The 20,894-nt window shown below is 44.6% G+C and overlaps 1 protein-coding gene across 2 annotated transcripts in view; it reads left to right on the top strand.

The window, feature by feature from the left end:
• Positions 1-20,894, top strand: part of LOC126480925 (alpha-tocopherol transfer protein-like) — a 149,458-nt gene that overhangs the window by 90,474 nt on the left and 38,090 nt on the right. For both annotated transcript variants that reach the window (XM_050104338.1, XM_050104337.1), the window contains 3 exons: positions 63-312; positions 9,065-9,175; positions 19,263-19,368. In XM_050104338.1, the coding sequence (XP_049960295.1) occupies positions 63-312; positions 9,065-9,175; positions 19,263-19,368 (467 nt within the window). The remainder of the gene's footprint in view (positions 1-62; positions 313-9,064; positions 9,176-19,262; positions 19,369-20,894) is intronic.

Below are 20,894 nucleotides of genomic sequence, written 5' to 3'. Positions count from 1 at the left end.
TCGCGTCTATTTAGGCACAGAAACATCACTGGAGGACTTACCTGATAACCGTTTGCACGCAGGAAAATAATGGGGATGCCACGACTCACACCGGACGGGTACCGGGTCGCCGTTCTGGTGGACCTGAATCCAGACCCGGAGAAGCTGGACGTGCCCAAATTGATGAGGGCGGGCGTGATGTGGATGGAGATTGCTCGCCTGCTGGACTACTTTGTCGGAGCCATCCTCGTCCTCGACTTTAAGAATGTCACGGCGGCGCACCTCCCCAAGATAGGTCTCAACAACCTCCGCATTGCTGAGACACTGTACAGGGTAAGGGCTGTATCGTGGTCTTAATGTCGCTCTATCTGTAGCTTCCTCCATTCACATTGCACTAACCACCACGCAGACGCAAACATGATCATTACTATGTGAAATGTGTGTTCTTATAGGACAACTATCCAAGGATTTCCACCCAATAATATCCAAACAGCAGACTCTGTACACAATTTATTAAGTTGCCAATACTAAACTCTTCTAAATAACAACAAATTCAAATAACTTACAGAACTTAACAAATGATTAAAAGAATGAGCTTTAAAAACAACAACGGCGGCTTGCCACCATAAATTCAAAGAACCTTTTACAAAATCCAATAATAAGTTAACTTGGCAATACAACTTAAGATCATTTACAAAACTCTTTTAAGAATGATAATGACACTTGGTACCATAAAATCGGAAAACATTAAGAGCAGTAATGAACTAAAAAATAATAGTAACGGCAACTTGGCACTATAAAATAAGAGAAATTTCTTGTGCAAGAACAAATTACAATGGTGCTTTAAAACATTTAAAACCATTTATATAAAAAAAAAACTTTAGAATCAAAGAACCGTAACACACAACCAATAAATATAATAACAAATTAATAATTTGATAGCCGGCCGCTGGTGGCCGAGCGGTTCTAGGCGCTTCAGTCTGCAACCACGCGACCACTACGGTCGCAGGTTCGAATCCTGCCTCGGGCATGGATGTGTGTGATGTCCTTAGGTTAGTTAGGTTTAAGTAGTTCTAGAGGACTGATGAACTGAGATGTTAAGTCCCATAGTGCTCAGAGCCATTTGAACCAATAATTTGATACAACCAAAGGGCAAGGGCAACTCCCGACGCAATCACAGACAAGCGAGCTCTCAACACTTCGGAGCCTTCCCATTAGAAACGGTCCCCGAAATAAACCACTGAGAGCTCCCCGACATGCCTCCCACAACTGCCCATTACTTACGCACCTTGATCTGTAACACACGACCTATAATATCAACACAACATACAATTCAAAAATCAGATAACAATATAACATCTCGACAGCACTTGATAACCACGGCGCCGATAACTCGGGTGCTCTTAACAAGGGCCGGAAGCCAACACACACACAGATCTTAATAAACAATTCTCGCTTCTTACGAGGGCAGTTCAATAAGTAATGCAACACATTTTTTTTCTCGGCCAATTTTGGTTGAAAAAACCGGAAATTTCTTGTGGAATATTTTCAAACATTCCCGCTTCGTCTCGTATAGTTTCGTTGACTTCCGACAGGTGGCAGCTCTGTACGGAGCTGTTAAAATGGCGTCTGTAACGGATGTGCGTTGCAAACAACAGGCAGTGATCGAGTTTCTTTTGGCGGAAAACCAGGGCATCTCAGATATTCATAGGCGCTTGCAGAATGTCTACGGTGATCTGGCAGTGGACAAAAGCACGGTGAGTCGTTGGGCAAAGCGTGTGTCATCATCGCCGCAAGGTCAAGCAAGACTGTCTGATCTCCCACGTGCAGGCCGGCCGTGCACAGCTGTGACTCCTGCTATGGCGGAGCGTGTGAACACACTCGTTCGAGATGATCGACAGATCACCATCAAACAACTCAGTGCTCAACTTGACATCTCTGTTGGTAGTGCTGTCACAATTGTTCACCAGTTGGAATATTCAAAGGTTTGTTCCCGCTGGGTCCCTCGTTGTCTAACCGAACACCATAAAGAGCAAAGGAGAACCATCTGTGCGGAATTGCTTGCTCGTCATGTGGCTGAGGGTGACAATTTCTTGTCAAAGATTGTTACAGGCGATGAAACATGGGTTCATCACTTCGAACCTGAAATAAAACGGCAATCAATGGAGTGGCGCCACACCCACTCCCCTACCAAGAAAAAGGTTAAAGCCATACCCTCAGCCGGTAAAGTCATGGTTACAGTCTTCTGGGACACTGAAGGGGTTATTCTGTTCGATGTCCTTCCCCATGGTCAAACGATCAACTCTGAAGTGTATTGTGCTACTCTTCAGAAATTGAAGAAACGACTTCAGCATGTTCGTAGACACAAAAATCTGAACGAACTTCTTCTTCTTCATGACAACGCAAGACCTCACACAAGTCTTCGCACCCGAGAGGAGCTCACAAAACTTCAGTGGATTGTTCTTCCTCATGCACCCTACAGCCCCGATCTCGCACCGTCGGATTTCCATATGTTTGGCCCAATGAAGGACGCAATCCGTGGGAGGCACTACGCGGATGATGAAGAAGTTATTGATGCAGTACGACGTTGGTTCCGACATCGACCAGTGGAATGGTACCGTGCAGGGATACAGGCCCTCATTTCAAGGTGGCGTAAGGCCGTAGCATTGAATGGCGATTACGTTGAAAAATAGTGTTGTGTAGCTAAAAGATTGGGGAATAACCTGGTGTATTTCAATGCTGAATAAAACAACCCCTGTTTCAGAAAAAAATGTGTTGCATTGCTTATTGAACTGCCCTCGTAAAACAAAACAACAAAAACCAAGCGCACATGAATAGTCAGACCACAGTCTTAATTACACCAAACGTGACTATTCCACCAAGTTAATAATAACACAGTGAGATAAAAATACAGAAAATACCACTAAATGCTGTTACACAAACTAAATTGAAGAGATCGTGTTGTTCAGGTCCCAGAAGACCACATATACCAAGCAGCAGTAATTCACTATGCATATACGGTCCAAACTCGCCTTTCTTAAGCAGACTTTATGTAACACATCAAATGCCAAATATATCATACATGAACGCAACTCCGGGCAGGTGACAGGAACCACCTACGTGAATTCCTTCAAAAAGGAACAAACAGGCACCTCCAAAGGAAACGCTGAGCAGACCGGGTAGGCAAGGACCCACTCAGCGGGATAACCAAAAGATACTCCAGTTGAGCAAATAAATTAGTACCAACAAATATCGTAGCGTGCCACACACACACACACACACACACACAGCAAAAACTTCCAACAACGCCGTCCCACATCAGAATGAAGTTCAGAAACCGCTGCTGGAGCTTTCAGCGGAATATCTGAAGAGCCAACCGAGCCCACACCTGGCAAACGACTCCAAAATTCAGCAACTAGTTGTCTCCGGGCCAGAGTATCACAGGACCCCACCGGACCTCCACATCAGACAGGCAGGCAGAACTGGTACGCCGACTCCAATTAATCACCACCGCATGGCCAACACAGCGGCGAGTCGCCTCCGCCCCAGACCACTCTGCTCATATTGCGAGGTACAACAACCTTAGCGCTAGTCACCAGCAGGTCCGGCAGAGCGAACTTCATGTTCCGTGCAGTACCCGGAAAACCAACTACCCTCTCGCTTTCCGCCGGCCACCGCAAACACACGCCAGCGACGTAATATCAAATCACCACCGGAGCGCCACCTGCACCAGAACAGCGAACTATAATCCACTATGGCTCGCGCTCTAAACAAGATCACAGGATAGCAGCGCACTCCATATCAACGAACTATAATCGATTACAGCGCGCGCTCTAAACAAGATCACAGGATAGCGAAGCGCGTCATATCGCTATGCAGATTTTCGAAATATGCTATTTGTTTGCTTAAAATGTTCAAATGGCTCTGAGCACTATACGACTTAACATCAGTGGTCGTCAGTCCACTAGAACTTAGAACTACTTAAACCTAACTAAACTAAGGACATCACACACATCCATGCCCGAGGCAGGATTCGAACCTGCGACCGTAGCGGTCACGCGGTTCCAGACTGAAGCGCCTAGAACCTGACGGCCACATTACTTAAAATGTAATTTTACCTCTACAGAATTTACCTGTACTCTAAATCGCAAGTTTTCCAAGTCACTCCAGCTAAAGCTGCTCAGTATGTACTTCTGTAAACCTTGACGGCTGCATTTTTTCTGAGACATCAGAGATGTAACAGGCAAGGGGTAGGTGTGGCAGTATCTGTAAGCGCAAATCTATTCCCCGAATTCCCGCTCACATACAGAAACGAGGCCAAACCACCTGAATACATGTTCGTTCACATTAAACAGCTCAAGAGAAAATTATTCATACATGTAATGCACAAGCTACCTAAAGTCGGGGAGCTCTCTAGCTTTGGATCTGCACCCTTAAGTCTTAAATCGCTGCACGAACACGTAATTGCACCTGGAGACATCGACATAAATTTTCTAAGCAACAGTCCTCCTGTATCAGAATTCATGCGCTTACTTATCCGCTCAAACGTCACACTGATTCCACTTGGACGTGCTCACCCTGCAGCAAGACACTCATACACGGTGACAATTATTGAACTATGGCCATTGTCATGAATGACGATGATGATGATGATGAAATGATGGGGACAACACAAACACCCGATCCCCAATCCGGACGGGAATCGAACCTGGGAACTTATCCAGAGGCAGCAACACTAGCCACTAGATCACGAGCTGCAGACATCAGGATTGATGAAGTTAGGGAATTCTGCTACCTAGGCAGTAAAATAACTCATGACGCCCGAGCGAGGAGGACATAAGAAGCAGACTAGCACTGGAAAAAAAGCATATTACTGGCCATTCGCAACGTATTGTCCCGCACTATATTCATGCGATGGCTGGATTGGATTGTGAAAAAATTGTACTGTGTAAAAATTGGGACTTCTTATGGGCGCTGATGACCGCGCAGTTGAGAGCCCCACAAACCAAACATCATAATCATCGATCCTAATGTTAAGTTTCTCGGTATTCTCATGCCTGCTACTTCTCATTACTTCCGTCTTTTTTTCGATTTTCTGTCAATTCAGCTTTAATTACAATGAAATTAATACCTCTAGCTTCATACAGGCGTTGATATAAGTCAACGGGGACAGTTGAAGAAGTGTGCCCCGACCTGGACTCGAACCCGGGATCTCCTCCTTACATGGAGACGCTCTATCCATCTGAGCCACCGAGAACACAGAGGATAGTGCGACTGTAGGGACTTATCTCTGGCACGCCTCCCGTGAGACCCATATCAGATGATGGGACCTGGTGCTGTGCTCACATCTATCATACAGTGTATTCAACAACAAAATTGTATGTTGCGCTATAAGGGAAGGTAATCAAGGTACGTCCGAAAACTGATTTTTTTTTTAACGAACGATTAAAACAGACAATCGTTTACACCAACTTTATTACATTGCCCTAATTCCAATACTGACTAACGGTATCTTCATCAAAATAATCTTAAGTTATATATAAAAAAAATTTAATCAGCATAAGAAAATAAACATTTCAGAAACCTTAAGTAGCACAAGACATATTAAAAACAGGGCATGTATTACTTACACAGGATCACATTACATTCGGAGGTAATACTCAAATACTGTCTGTCATTAAATGTCCAAAGATAAATTATTTCTAAATATAACATATTAATACTGTTGAATGATGACAATGTGCCCCACTAGCTGTCATTGTTTGGATTAAAATATCCATTTACGACAGTTGGAACTTAAATAGTGGCAACAACTTATTCACAACCGATACAATACAGATACATGTTTGCACCTGTTACTGTCCTTCAGAGTAGCCACCAGCGCTGTGTAGAACCCGCTGCCAGCGATGTGGAAGGCCTAGTATACCGTTAACAGAGCCTGTTCTGTTGATGGTGCGAATGGAGCGGTCTACTGCCTGTCGAATCTCTGGGACAATTCTGAAGCGAATGCCACGAAGTGGTTCCTTCATCTTCGGAATCAAACCGAAGTCACAAGGACTTAAATCTGGGGAGTATGGTGGATGGTACAGTACTTCCCAGTCCCGTAGACAGAACAGAGCAGCCACAGCTTGCGCTGTATGCGCCCGCGCATTGTCGTGCAAAATGATGGGTGGGTTGCGCAGAAAGTGTCGCCGCTTCTTTCGCAAAGCTGGTCTCAGGTGATGCTCCAAAAACGAACAGTAATACTGTGCATTGACAGTCTGCCGTGGAGGAACGCAATGCGTTAGGATAACACCATCACAGTCGTACATGAGGATCACCATAACTTTCACCATATTGGGGCTATGACGCCATTCGTTGGATTGGCGTTTCAGATTTGGCTCGTACGATGTGGCCACGTCTCATCCAGTGTTACGACACAGCGTAAGAAAACCTCTCCTTCGCGCTCCTAGAGCTCCAAGTGCGTCTGAGCAGCGTCGTAACGCATCCATTTCTGCATTTCAGTCAATTCGTGCGGAACCCCTCGTGATGCAATTTTTCGCATGCCCAGGCGTTCCTTCAGGCTGCGAAGCACAGTCGTATGCGCTAATCCGGTTTCGTGGGCGAGCTCACGAATCGTATGGAGTCGATCACTGTCCACTAACGCGGCAACAGCATGCACTTCTTCTTCAGAGACGCTAGGACGACCTACCCGATGCAAGTCTGTCACAGTTTTCCGACCGTCGTTGAAGGCTTTTATCCAACGTGCCACTATTCCGTACGGCAATGCCGATTCCATGCACGCTTCTTGAAGACGTTGATGACACTGTCGTGGTGTACGACCTCTGGCAGATTCAATCTTGATCCTATTTCGAAAACATAGTAACACCGTTACGTTACGCCGCTCGCTCACGAGTGACTGTGTTTCCCTCGATTGTGCGCACGCCGGTGACGTGGGACGGGCGAGTCCATTTGCTCGTAGGTGAGGTAGGTATGTCAACAACGTGTGCTCTCAGCGACTGTAGTATATTCCATTTCATAGTGTCTCCACAGCAATGTACCCACTATTTAAGTTCCAACCTACGTATTTTGCAGTCACCATTACTGTGCAGTCATTTTTAAGGCAGCGTCTCGGACATATGCCAGGTGTAGCATAGTTAGAAGCACAATATGAAACACCCATTGGTGTTTAATGGAAGACCCGCCAGGGTAGCCGAGAGCGTACCGGCCAGCCTGGATGTGGTTTTTAGGCGGTTTTCCACATCCCCCTAGGTGAATACCGGACTGGTCCCCACGTTCTGCCTCAGTTACACGACTCGCAGACATTTGCAACACGTTCGCACTGTTCCATGGCTTACATTAGACACAGACAGCTGGGGTACACTCTTTCCTGCCTGGGGGGTACAGGGTGGGGCAATAAGGGCATCTGGCCACCCCTTAAACTTAACATGCCACATCCGTTTAACCTTGGCCGACCCTGCGTAACTGTGGGAAAAGGCTCAGAAAAAGAAAGAAAGATAGAATTTGCGTTTAATGGAAGGAATAAAAAGATGATTTATATAGAATAATTTTTTTATAACACTATGTTCTTCTTGATTTTCTGCCTACCAGCTATAATTCCTCTTAACATTTGTGTACTTTAATTGTATGTTTGGTCAACCCCTTACTTTTACCATGATCTGATTTGATGAAAGCTTCGATTGTAAGTCAAGTATGTCCATTTGATTATTATAAAACAATAAACTGGTAACCAAGATCGCAGGAATTCTTTTTATTCCATGATTAACGGTTTCGGCGAAACTAAAGCCGCCATCATCGGATCTAGGGAGGACAGAAAACACTATAAAAGTGAGCTTGGATTCCACTTATATAACTTGTATATGTATAAATTTAGTTCCATACTTTAGGACACATACAGGTTACAACATCAAGGCAATCAATGGTGATATTAATAGTTGCCTATAACACGCAGGCCCTACAAAACTGTCGTAAGTAGCACATAGGCGTCCAAGAGAGATGACATAAATGTTAAGTGTCTCCATTACATACAAGCGCAAGCTAGGTACTACCGCAATTCCGGCTCTGTTCTTACACTATAGGCCATGTCGAGAGATGTCGCTAGCAGCAGAGGCGCCAATGAATGTCACAGCTTGCGTCATAACATGCTCTACGTGATTAGGGCTTGTTCATAATTCTAGAGATTACTTACGACAATTTTGTAAGGCCTGCGTGTTATAGGCAACTATTAATATCACCATTGTTTGCCTTGATGTTGCAACCTGTATGTGTCCTAAGGTATGTAACTAAATTTATATCTATACATGTTCTATGAGTAGAATCAGTACCCACTTTTATAGTGTTTTCTGTCCTCCCTAGATCCGATGATGGCGGCTTTAATTTCGCCGAAACCGGTAATCATGGAATAGAAAGAATTCCTGCGATCTTGGCTACCAGTTTATTGTTTTACAAGCATCTAGAACGCTCCCACATGAGCACAATGTGCTCCCTACATAACATTTGATTATTATCCTAGTCAAGTCCTCTATTCTTTCTACTGAACACCTATTGGCTGTTTTACATTACGTATTTCAACAATGTAACCGTACACTACCGCGGCCGTTGACACTGTCAATAAAATCCTTTTGGGCTGCTGACCGCATTGTCAATCTATAAAATAGCCCGACGTTTCGGCCACGGTTGCAAGCGGCCTTTCTCAGGGCTTTGTGCTCAGCTGATTGCCTGTCAGCTCAGCACAAAGCCCTCAAGAAGGCTGTTTGCAACCGTGACCGAAGCGTCGGACAATTTTACGTATTGACAATTCGGTCAACAGCCCAGGAGAATTTTATCGACTATTTCATCAATGTTACATCTGATACTTATTTGAAGTAACCATTTGGAAATGGAAACACACGTGGATGGGAACAAGCGGTGACTGGCAGCACTTCAGTTTATTATAATTCAAGAAATTTGTTGTCGCTGTGTACCTCATTGCAAGTCAAATATTAATAATGAGCCAAATGTTTTGATTCTATTTAAGAAACAGATTATTTTGTAGATAATAGCGAGCTTCTCTTTTTCAGTGTCATTAACAAGTCTTTTTTTTCAGACGGCCTACTGTACAAGAGTTAAATCAATACACATCGTGAACGCACCAAAAATAATTGATATGGCTCTCACCGTGGTGAAATCTGCACTTTCTCCAAAATTAGGGGAAAGGGTAAGTTCTCTTCACTGCTATTCCTTCCTTCAAACTGTAGTGCAACTGGAATTGTTGCCTACTTCAAGTGACGACTTAGTTATACTAACAGATGTAGCTTATACCGTGTTTGAAACACCTATCTCATTACTCCATCCGAAGGATGTGAAACAGAAGAAAATCATACGTGCCCCAATTTCTCTATCTGCTAGAAACATTGGCAAAGTCACCTGGACTGTATCCTTCTGTTTCACATGAAGGAAAATGTGTTCATTATTGTGCCTCTTAATAAACAGTATGGTTGTTAGTTTTTTACACTGAGAAAATTCTTAGCAATTCGCATAGCCCTTCATTGGAACACCTTGTTTCCATGTGTTGGATGCGGAGAGCTGAATAATGAACATTTCTGTCTCACAGAATGACTTCATTGTAAACAAAGGAGAAAGTTATTACTTCGAAAAGGTTTCACCACGCTATAGCTACGAAGTTCTACAATATGTTTATGGTACAGTTAAATCCTTGAACCGATTTAGAAACGGTGGGTTATTATTAGAAACAACCCCTCTCTACAAGTCTAGCAGCTGAATAAATGCTAAACGCGAAATCTCCTGGTGATTACAACACTGTAATGAAACTTCATTGAATTTTTGCAAGGATGATGGATTTCCAAAAGCGGCAACAAAAACAGGAAGAAAAGGGGTGCTGAAAGGAAAAAGAAATAATGTGAAGGGTATAAATAACTGTATGTAGTCAGTTCAAATTGTATGCCGGACCAAGCCTGGAACCCGGATGTCTTTCGAGGCACTGGACCATCAAACGCCACACAGCTTACAACATGCAACTTGTCACGCAATCTTCCTCTTTCCTTCCGACCTTCAGCTGTCATGCTTCCGTGGTACCGGCGCCTGCAAGAGAGTGGGGAGCCATCTACAGACTCGCTCTTCGTACTGAGTTGTTATTCACGTACTCTGAGCAGGGCTATTTACTGAGACTATTGCAGGTGGGGTAGCTCCCGCAGTTCCGTTAAAGTTAAGTGAGATCTGGTCGCATCCGGAGAAACTGAGGCTTTCGTCTCGTTTTTGTATGAGACCCTAGAAGACACGTTTATAGTCTCTGACGCTCCTCTGCAAAGGGGTATGTTCTTCGCAGTGGCGTCAGTAAAGAGAGAGAGAGAAAAGTGCGAAGTTATCATTGTTGATGATTCAGGAAACCGATCCCCTCGCTTCCTCCCCACCAAAGTATAAGCAGTTGCTATGAAGGTGCATCTCCCAAACACGGTTTCCTGTATCTTCCACTAATTATGCTGTAACCGAAGAGAGTCTCTATGACCTTCTGAGCCCGTCCAACTCTCAGATTCAATGCACTTGACTTGCGATAATTTTCTGTATAGTATACAGGATGTATAGTAATTAATGGCGTAAACGCAAACAGTTGAAGCAACACGCAACTAGAAGCAAAAAAGGCTCCGTAAAAAGTAGATCCACCAGCGAACCGTTTCCTCGATCATTGCGACTTTGTGATTACCAACCATTACTGACGTGATACGGTCTCTGTTTACATTTTCGAGACCTGTAGTTGTAAACAGAATAGATGCAGCGGTACAGTGCACGGGCAGAGGGGCCACTACGCAGCTGTTTACAGAACCATCAGTTGTGTTGTACGAGTCTTGGTGGTAACTCAGAGCCGGTCGCGGTGGCCGAACGGTTCTAGGCGCTTCAGTCCGGAACCGCGCGACTGCTACGGTCGCAGGTTCGAATCCTGCCTCGGGCATGGATGTGTGTGTTTGTCCTTAGGATAATATAGGTTAAGTAGTGTGTAAGCTTAGGGACTGATGACCTTAGCAGTTAACTCCCATAAGATTTCACACACATTTGAACATTTTGAGCACCGGAACATTTTGTTGCCACGTTGAGACGATATATAGCGCGTCGATATGGTCAGACATGGATTGGGCTAGGAGGGCCTCTACCGTAGCGTCCAAGATTACCTGATCTGAACGCAATGGATTATTGTGTTTGGGGTCACCTTATAGGTGCAGTGTATGCCAGCTCTGGTTCACACGGTTGAAGAATTGGACCAGAGGCTTGTCAATGCTTGTCAAGAATTTCGAAATGGTCCAGGCGTGTTTGGAAGGGTTCCATGCGGCGACGGATACAGGCCTGCATGCGTGTGCAAGGACGACACTTTGAGCTCCTCCTTTAATTGCAATAACAGTCATGTTTGTCCTGTTTATTTAAAACACCTACACGTCTAGCAAAGTATCTCTAATAACTTTTTCTCATTATTGTACAGTGTTGTTACCTTTTCTTAACTAGGGTGAAGTTTACACAGAACATAGTCAGTGGTGGCTGGTAACCACAAAGTCGGATTTATCTCGCAAACGGTTCGTTTGCGTTGTTTGTCTGTACAGGTAGATCATATCTGCCGATTTCCGATTCGGATGATTCCTTCGTGGGGATTTTTTTTTTTTTTTTCGTAGAGCGTATTTATGAAATCTATCCTTGACACGAGTGGGAGTGGATGAAAATAAAAAAAGCATAATCATGAAACTAAACCATGGATACCGTCAATGACAGTAAGCCCACTCAGTGGTTTAAATAAAAAAAAACGAAAAAATAAATACAAATACCAGCACACTCGCCTAAGTTCATGTTAATGTAACTAGCTGGCAGCGAACGTTAACAGTGTGCATTTAACCCCTGATGAAAGTTAACTAATCTCACGTCGCCCTCAATTGCAATGCCGGCGTATTCTTACCATTCCTATTCGGTGTAAATGTGGAAGTAACGGCTGGAAATTCTGAGTCCAGCTCATCCTCTGTGCTTAGATGCTATACGGAGACTTTCTTCTGTACAACAGCAAGTCCTGCCTAATACGTCACCTGGCAGCAAGTGTTTACCTATCGATCGTCTGACAGCGAGTAGTTTCTCATCGATCTCCAAGCAGCAAGTGTCCTCTTGCTTAACTCTCTGGAAGTTTGCTGTTTCTGCTAGGGTAGGAATCTCACCATTCAACTGCAGCAGACGTTGCGAGCCCTGACCGATAATAATTTTGTAAATAAGTTAAACAGATGCTTGTATTGTATGTTAACCGGGGACATAGAAACGACGGAGAGGCTCCGTCCCCGCCGTAGCCTTAGTGGTCCACAACCCCACGACGACTACCACAGTCCACTTCACCCCTCCGCCGCCCCACACCGAACCCAGGTTTACTGTGCGGTTCGGCCACCAGCGAACGCCGCCAGCGAATGTCTCACACCAGACGAGTCTAACCCCTATGTTTGCGTGTTAGAGTAATGGTGGTGTACGCGTACGTGGACAACGTGTCTGCACAGCTATCGTCGACATAGTGTAACCGAGGCGGAATAAGGGAAACCAGCCCGCATTCGCCGCACGGCTAACCGGGCGGGCTAAACAGACTCTTACTCTCATGCATTTCGTCATGGTTGACCAATGGTGTGCGGAGGAAGGCAGAAAATCTCCCCCACACCATTACAGGTTTCTAAACGTAGCATACCGAACAGCTTATACACAGGCGTCCATGGGAAAGCATGCGTTCTACAGAAATAATTATTGTGAGCCAATCAGAGTGGTCATTGAAAGGGTTTTAAACTAACATTCCTTCATGGTGAGACTGCAGAGAAATGGTGAACCCCTCACTTCTCTCATTTTGGCACCTGCACCTGGCTTCACATGTTATCTTTCCAAAAGGATGTCTTCAGTCATCTAGTACAATGGAGTTTTCGGCAGGTAGGCCAGCCCGCCCGAAGTGCGGAGATTCTGCACTTCCTACCTGCTCTGATGGACAACGTTCAGCTTTGAACTCATTTGTCATCCTCTGTGGTCGTTATAAGTAAACTATGTTTCCCAAGCCAGCTAGAAATAGCTCTCCAAGGCTGCAGAAAATCACAGATCCCTCACCATAATAAAAGGAAAAGATGATAAATCGTAATTAGTAGAGCGTTCATTGATAGCACTGAATATTGTCTGCCGTTATGGTGCAACATTAAGGGATCGACTAAAGCGACTGTGGGGATGTGCATATAACATTACATATGTTGGGTCGCAGTTTATGGATACGCTGCCATGTAACACATTCTACATAGGTGTTGTGCTGGGAGGGGTTGTTGTTGTTGTGGTCTTCAGTCCAGAGACTTGTTTGATGCAGCTCCCCATGCTACTCTATACTGTGCAAACTTTTTCATCTTGCGGTATCTACCGCAACCTACATCGTTCTTAATGTCCTTACTGTACTCGTCTCTTGGTCTCCCTCTACGATTTTTACCCTCCACGCTGCCCTCCAATACTAAATTGGTGATGCGTTGATGCCTCAGAACATGTCCCACCACCCGATCCCTTCTTCTAGTCAAGTTGTGCCACAAATTTTTCTTCTCTCTAGTTCTGTTCAATACCTCCTCATTAGTTATGTGAGCCGGCCGCGGTGGTCTAGCGGTTCTAGGCGCGCAGTCTGGAACCGCGCGACTGCTACGGTCGCAGGTTCGAATCCTGCCTCGGGCATAGATGTGTGTGATGTCCTTAGGTTAGTTAGGTTTAAGTAGTTCTAAGTTCTAGGGGACTGATGACCACAGTAGTTAAGTCCCATAGTACTCAGAGCCATTTGAACCATTTGAACCATTAGTTGTGTGATCTACCCATCTAATCTTCAGCATTCTTCTGTAGCACCACATTTCGAAAGCTTCTATTCTCTTCTTGGCTAACCTATTTATCGTCCACGTTTCACTTCCACGCATGGCTACGCTCCATACAAATACTTTCAGAAACAACTTCCTGACACTTAAATCTATACCCTAAGTAAACAAATTTCTCTTCTTCAGAAACGCTTTCCTTGCCTTTGCCAGTCTACGTTTTATATCCTCTCTACTTAGACCACCATCATTTATTTTGCTCCCCAAATAGCAAAATTCATTTACTACTTTAAGCAGCATCACCCGATTTAATTCGACTACATTCCATTATCCTCGTTTTGCTTTTGTTGATGTTCATCTTATATCCTCCTTGCAAGACACTGTCCATTCCGTTCAACTGCTCTTCCAAGTCCTTTGCTGTGTCTGACAGAATTACAATGTCATCGGCGAACCTCAAAATTTTTATTTCTTCTCCATGGATTTTAATTCCTACTCCGAATTTTTCTTTTGTTCCCTTTATTGCTTGCTCAATATACAGATTGAATAATATCGGGGATAGGCTACGACCCTGTCTCACTCCCTTCCCAGCCACTTCTTCCCTTTCATGCCCCTCGATTCCTATAACTGCCATCTGGTTTCTATACAAATTGTAAAAGCCTTTCGCTCCCTGTATTTTACCCCTGCCACCTTCAGAATTTGAAAGAGCGTATTCCAGTCAACATTGTCAAAGGCTTTCTCTAAGTCTACAAATGCTAGAAACATAGGTTTGCCTTTCCTTAATCTATCCTCTAAGATAAGTCGTAGGGTCAGTATTACCACACGTGTTGCAACACTTTTACGGAATCAAAACTGATCTTACTTACCATAATAAAAGGAAAGGAAGAGAAAACCTTATTAGTAGAGCGTTCATTGATAGCACTGAATATTGTCTGCTGTTATGGTGCAGCATTAAGGGGTCGACTAAATTGACTGTGGCGATGTGCATATAACATTACAAAATATGTTGGGTCGCAGTTTATGGATACGCTGCCATGTAACACATTCTACATAGGTGTTGTGCTGGAGGAGCAATCATCTACAATGGCTCACCTGGCAGTGGCTGTAGGAACCTCGTAACACGCATTATGACACCAAAAGTAAGAGTAGATACTACTTACTGCCTTTGATGTAAGTCTGCTAGAGCAATAGTTGCCGATAAATTCAGTTCTTTGCACCATAGCGGCCGTCTCAGCCATTTGGAACATAATGATGTGAAGTAGTCTCTTCGGATTGAGGTAGTTGGGTTGAGTGAATGCTCCTGTGAAGCGATTTCAAAGCTCTTGGTGTATAACGTGGACGTTCACGCTCGCCAATAGGACTGTCTTGTGAACTAGCGAAACCGCTAATACGCTACGAGAAATATAGCTTCCGAAATGATTGGTACCCACGTCCTCCCGTTATCACCTCGATGGCAGATTAAAGCAGGAGAGCGTGCCTATCAATATGAATCTTTTAGGTGACATAAGAAACTTCAGCAGGCTTCTGCGCAAGGAACATGATTAGGCTAATGATTTACTATGACTTTAGCGCTGAGATATTTCTAGTAGATTAGTTATGTCACCTAGTAGTTCGGTTGAGCACTTATAAATTTTTCATATACAGAAAAAAGGAAAGAGCCATTTATCTTAGCCACACTGTTTAATTTTTTTCCAGCCTTCGAAGTACGTGGGAATTGATTCCTGTGGCATGTGAAGCGGTGGTTATATCCCGGACTTCGATAGCGTAGCGTTGATCGAGGTGACGCACTATCGATGCAAATTCAGTCGCTTCCGCTGTAGTTTCGACATAGCAAAAGCTAGCCTCGACCTGGGCAAACGGCCAAAACGGTGGCAGGCGAATAGCCAGTCGCGATACTGCAGGCAGTTCCGCCCTGTAATCAATATTGTTATGTTATTGCGGATCTGTCTTCTCAGCGCTGATCACGTCGAGGTCACCTCTGACGGCAATATTAGATCGTGTACTGCTGCCCGTACTTAATAAGTGCTGAATCGCACACTGAGAATGGGCTTGAACAGTTTTATTAAAGCGAAATTACGAAACGGAAAAAAAGTTAGTTGGTATAGGCGATTTCTCAATATACAGCAAGAAAAACAGAGTAAACATAAAGTAAAAGATTAAAAATTTCTTTTCAGGTGACAGTGAACAGCATCGCTAAACTTAGAGAAATGCATGGTAAACACTGTGCCACAAAATATTTATTCACAACCGGTTTCGATCATTAATTATCTTGACAGTGGAAAAATATTGTGGCAATTTCAGGTGTCATACATACTGTTTAACCAGAAAAGATGCCAAAGCTGACTTGTAAACATGAGAAAAAGATACGCCATAATACTGGCTTAAGGAAACAGAAGCATGATTTCATTTTTCAGTTGTTTCTGATTGCTTATGCAGGTATTATGGCGTGAACTATCTTTTTCTGGTGTCTGCAAGTCAGCTAACGAAAACAAGCTGGATAGATAGAAAAAGTAGTGAACAGGTCTTAAGAGAAGTGAATGAGAACAGAACGCTGCTAAATTATATAGGAAGAAGAAAATGAAAAATGATAGGGCACATGATGAGATGCAACCAGTTCGTAAGAAATGTATTTGAAGGAAAAGTTTTAGGGAAAAACCAAGAGGCAGGCCAAGAGCAACGTATTTTAACAGCATCAAAGAAGATAAGGGATAAAATCATATGAAGAATTGAATAGGATGACAACGGAGAGAGGGACGTCGCTAAATCGACAAGGCATAGTCCTTAGTTTATGATGGCGCAAGTCAGCTATGGTATTTTTTTCTGCTTAAATAGCATTTATGGCTTCTGAAGTTGTTACAATAGTTTTCCACCTTGAAGATAATCAGTTGAAAAATGGTTCAAATGGCTCTGAGCACTATGGGACTTAACATCTGAGATCATCAATCGCCTAGAACTTAGAACTACTTAAACCTAACTAACCTATGGACATCACACACATCCATGCCGAGGCAGGATTCGAACCTGCGACCGTAGCAGTCGCGCGGTTCCAGACTTCGCGCCTAGAACCGCTCGACCACCGCGGCCTGGAAGATGATCAGTGATCGAAACCAGTTGTGAATAAATATATTGTAAGACAGCACAGTGTTTACCATGCATTCCTCCAAATAAACTAACTATGTTACAGCTCCAAGGAGTAAGTAATAAACATTAACAAAGCGCTCGAAGAGGTGGACACAAACTTTGGCGGTTGACGCCATTCATTTGTCACCGCACAGTCACCCAACTCGCGCCACAACTTTATCTCTGGATGTCGCGAACGGAGCTAACGAATTCAACCACAACAGTCGATGTGTGTAGCGGTCACTATATTACTAATAACTCTACACAACGAATTCCACAATGCTACAATCAATAAAAGCTTTATAAATCTTCTGATGATGAGTCGCTACACGTCTTGTACCCGGGCATCATGTAACAAAAATTGAACCATCACGAAAGGCGACTGGTTGCAATTATTTTTGAAAATCTTAGAACAGCGTCTCTCTGAGAAAGGCATTTAGTTTTGCCCTATCTACACTCCTGGAAATTGAAATAAGAACACCGTGAATTCATTGTCCCAGGAAGGGGAAACTTTATTGACACATTCCTGGGGTCAGATACATCACATGATCACACTGACAGAACCACAGGCACATAGACACAGGCAACAGAGCATGCACGATGTCGGCACTAGTACAGTGTATATCCACCTTTCGCAGCAATGCAGGCTGCTATTCTCCCATGGAGACGATCGTAGAGATGCTGGATGTAGTCCTGTGGAACGGCTTGCCATGCCATTTCCACCTGGCGCCTCAGTTGGACCAGCGTTCGTGCTGGACGTGCAGACCGCGTGAGACGACGCTTCATCAAGTCCCAAACATGCTCAATGGGGGACAGATCCGGAGATCTTGCTGGCCAGGGTAGTTGACTTACACCTTCTAGAGCACGTTGGGTGGCACGGGATACATGCGGACGTGCATTGTCCTGTTGGAACAGCAAGTTCCCTTGCCGGTCTAGGAATGGTAGAACGATGGGTTCGATGACGGTTTGGATGCACCGTGCACTATTCAGTGTCCCCTCGACGATCACCAGTGGTGTACGGCCAGTGTAGGAGATCGCTCCCCACACCATGATGCCGGGTGTTGGCCCTGTGTGCCTCGGTCGTATGCAGTCCTGATTGTGGCGCTCACCTTCACGGCGCCAAACACGCATACGACCATCATTGGCACCAAGGCAGAAGCGACTCTCATCGCTGAAGACGACACGTCTCCATTCAACCCTCCATTTACGCCTGTCGCGACACCACTGGAGGCGGGCTGCACGATTTTGGGCCGTGAGCGGAAGACGGCCTAACGATGTGCGGGACCGTAGCCCAGCTTCATGGAGACGGTTGCGAATGGTCCTCGCCGATACCCCAGGAGCAACAGTGTCCCTAATTTGCTGGGAAGTGGCGGTGCGGTCCCCTACGGCACTGCGTAGGATCCTACGGTCTTGGCGTGCATCCGTGCGTCGCTGCGGTCCGGTCCCAGGTCGACGGGCACGTGCACCTTCCGCCGACCACTGGCGACAACATCGATGTACTGTGGAGACCTCACGCCCCACGTGTTGAGCAATTCGGCGGTACGTCCAACCGGCCTCCCGCATGCCCACTATACGCCCTCGCTCAAAGTCCGTCAACTGCACATACGGTTCACGTCCACGCTGTCGCGGCATGCTACCAGTGTTAAAGACTGCGATGGAGCTCCGTATGCCACGGCAAACTGGCTGACACTGACGGCGGCGGTGCACAAATGCTGCGCAGCTAGCGCCATTCGACGGCCAACACCGCGGTTCCTGGTGTGTCCGCTGTGCCGTGCGTGTGATCATTGCTTGTACAGCCCTCTCGCAGTGTCCGGAGCAAGTATGGTGGGTCTGACACACCGGTGTCAATGTGTTCTTTTTTCCATTTCCAGGAGTGTATGTTAAGCGAGACTGGCAGTCGGTCCCTACATCAAAAACTGTATTTCCTCAATAGGCACGACGTTGGAGGTAATCCTGTGAGTTGGCACCAAACATTGATACCCCTCAGAAGCTTTGGAATCCATCGCCACTAAGCGGGATAAAGGTTTTGGTCACGAACGATGTTAATGTTCTTTTCTGCATGGATCCGTCTACACATTGTGAACAACAGCTGATGCACTGGACAACCATATACCTGGGCTAAACACGCTCTTCTAATCTACGGTGTTATAATGGAGGCCATTTGGTAAATCGTCAGAGCAATTTTCTACGGAGGAAGACAGTCTGTAACGACTATTGCTTATCACGATGTAATGAGAGAATTTCCTTATTTTGTTAACAGACGGCACGACAGTTCCATCTTCACTCTTAAGACGATACACGATACTAACTGGAGTACAATCTTAATACGACGACTGATGTTCGCAGGTAATGGCGCACCTCGAAGGCTCGGATACAGTCTTCCAGTGTGTTCCACGAGAGTTCATACCAAATGAACTAGGTGGCACGGGCGGCCCAGTAGATGAGATACACGGTAAGTCAGCAAGTTTGATATATTTCTAATGTCCAAAATATTTCGTGTGTTTTACAGAGACGGGGGTGGGGGAGGGAGAGAGGAGACAAAAGCGTTATTCGTTCTGTATAATTCGTTTTACACGAAGTTCATCACAGCAGATAAAGTATTACATTGCATACTGACTACGATTTGAATTGTTGCCGTGAAACTGGGCATTGTTGTGTTTTTAAACGAGCCTAATGCCGGACGCTTCTCATTAAAATACCGAGTGATTATTATTAAAGTTAGCTATCTACAGAGACCCATTTTGGGCTATAACTATCGTTGTTGTTGTGGTCTTCAGTCCTGAGACTGGTTTGATGCAGCTCTCCATGCTACTCTATCCTGTGCAAGCTTCTTCGTCTCCCAGTACCTACTGCAACCTACATCCTTCTGAATCTGCTTAGTGTATTCATCTCTTGGTCTCCCTCTACGATTTTTACCCTCTACGCTGCCCTCCAATACTAAATTGGTGATCCCTTGATGCCTCAGAACATGTCCTACCAACCGATCCCTTCTTCTGGTCAAGTTGTGCCACAAACTCCTCTTCTCCCAATTCTATTCAATACCTCCTCATTAGTTATGTGATCTACCCATCTAATCTTCAGCATTCTTCTGTAGCACCACATTTCAAAAGCTTCTATTCTCTTCTTGTCCAAACTATTTATCGTCCACGTTTCACTTCCATACATGGCTACACTCCATACAAATACTTTCAGAAATGACTTCCTGACACTTAAATCTATACTCGATGTAAACAAATTTCTCTTCTTCAGAAACGCTTTCCTTGCCATTGCCAGTCTACATTTTATATCCTCTCTACTTCGACCATCATCAGTTATTTATCGTATGGCAACGAAACTCGGATGATATGCTGATGCAATTAATAATAAAGTCAACACCATGCCTTCCTCGCATGTTGGACCTTTTCCATCCCCATCCCATTCTTACTCCATTACATGTGAAGACATTTCTGTACGTATTTATTGCATTCACAGTGCCAAATTTGTACCTAGAGGCCAAAATTGCAACTAATTTTTTCAGTGTGAATCGTTTCTGCACTAACGCATTAGAATATTTACCAAGTTTTGCTACCATGTGATAATTACAGCCCACACTGGACCTCTGTGACTAGCTGCGCTTTAATTATAGCCACCATTTATATTACACAATTTGTAGCATAAAATCTAATTATACATGCATATGTGCAACACGGATACGTTAGAAGAGCATCGCATGAATTTTAAGTTCCCTTTTACAAAGACGAATAAACATTAAGTACATTCATCATCAGAACTGTTCAAGGAGCTAAGAACTGGACTTTAAAGTCTCTTCAGGTTTGCTGCCGGATCCTAAAATCAACTTGACTCGATTTTTCGGTGATCTAACTGGTCGCCATCTTCAGGAAAAGGCTGCTTCTGCTGATGAGTCCCGCTGAGAAATTACGCCAGGCTGCAAACCGACGTCCTATATAGGCCACCGTTCAGTACACGGCGCATGCGCCG

Source organism: Schistocerca serialis, chromosome 5, assembly GCF_023864345.2.
Source record: "Schistocerca serialis cubense isolate TAMUIC-IGC-003099 chromosome 5, iqSchSeri2.2, whole genome shotgun sequence".
In the NCBI taxonomy this organism is placed as follows: Eukaryota; Metazoa; Arthropoda; class Insecta; order Orthoptera; family Acrididae; genus Schistocerca; species Schistocerca serialis.
Note: the sequence above shows the minus strand (reverse complement) of the source record. Positions and strands in the feature narration are given on the sequence as shown.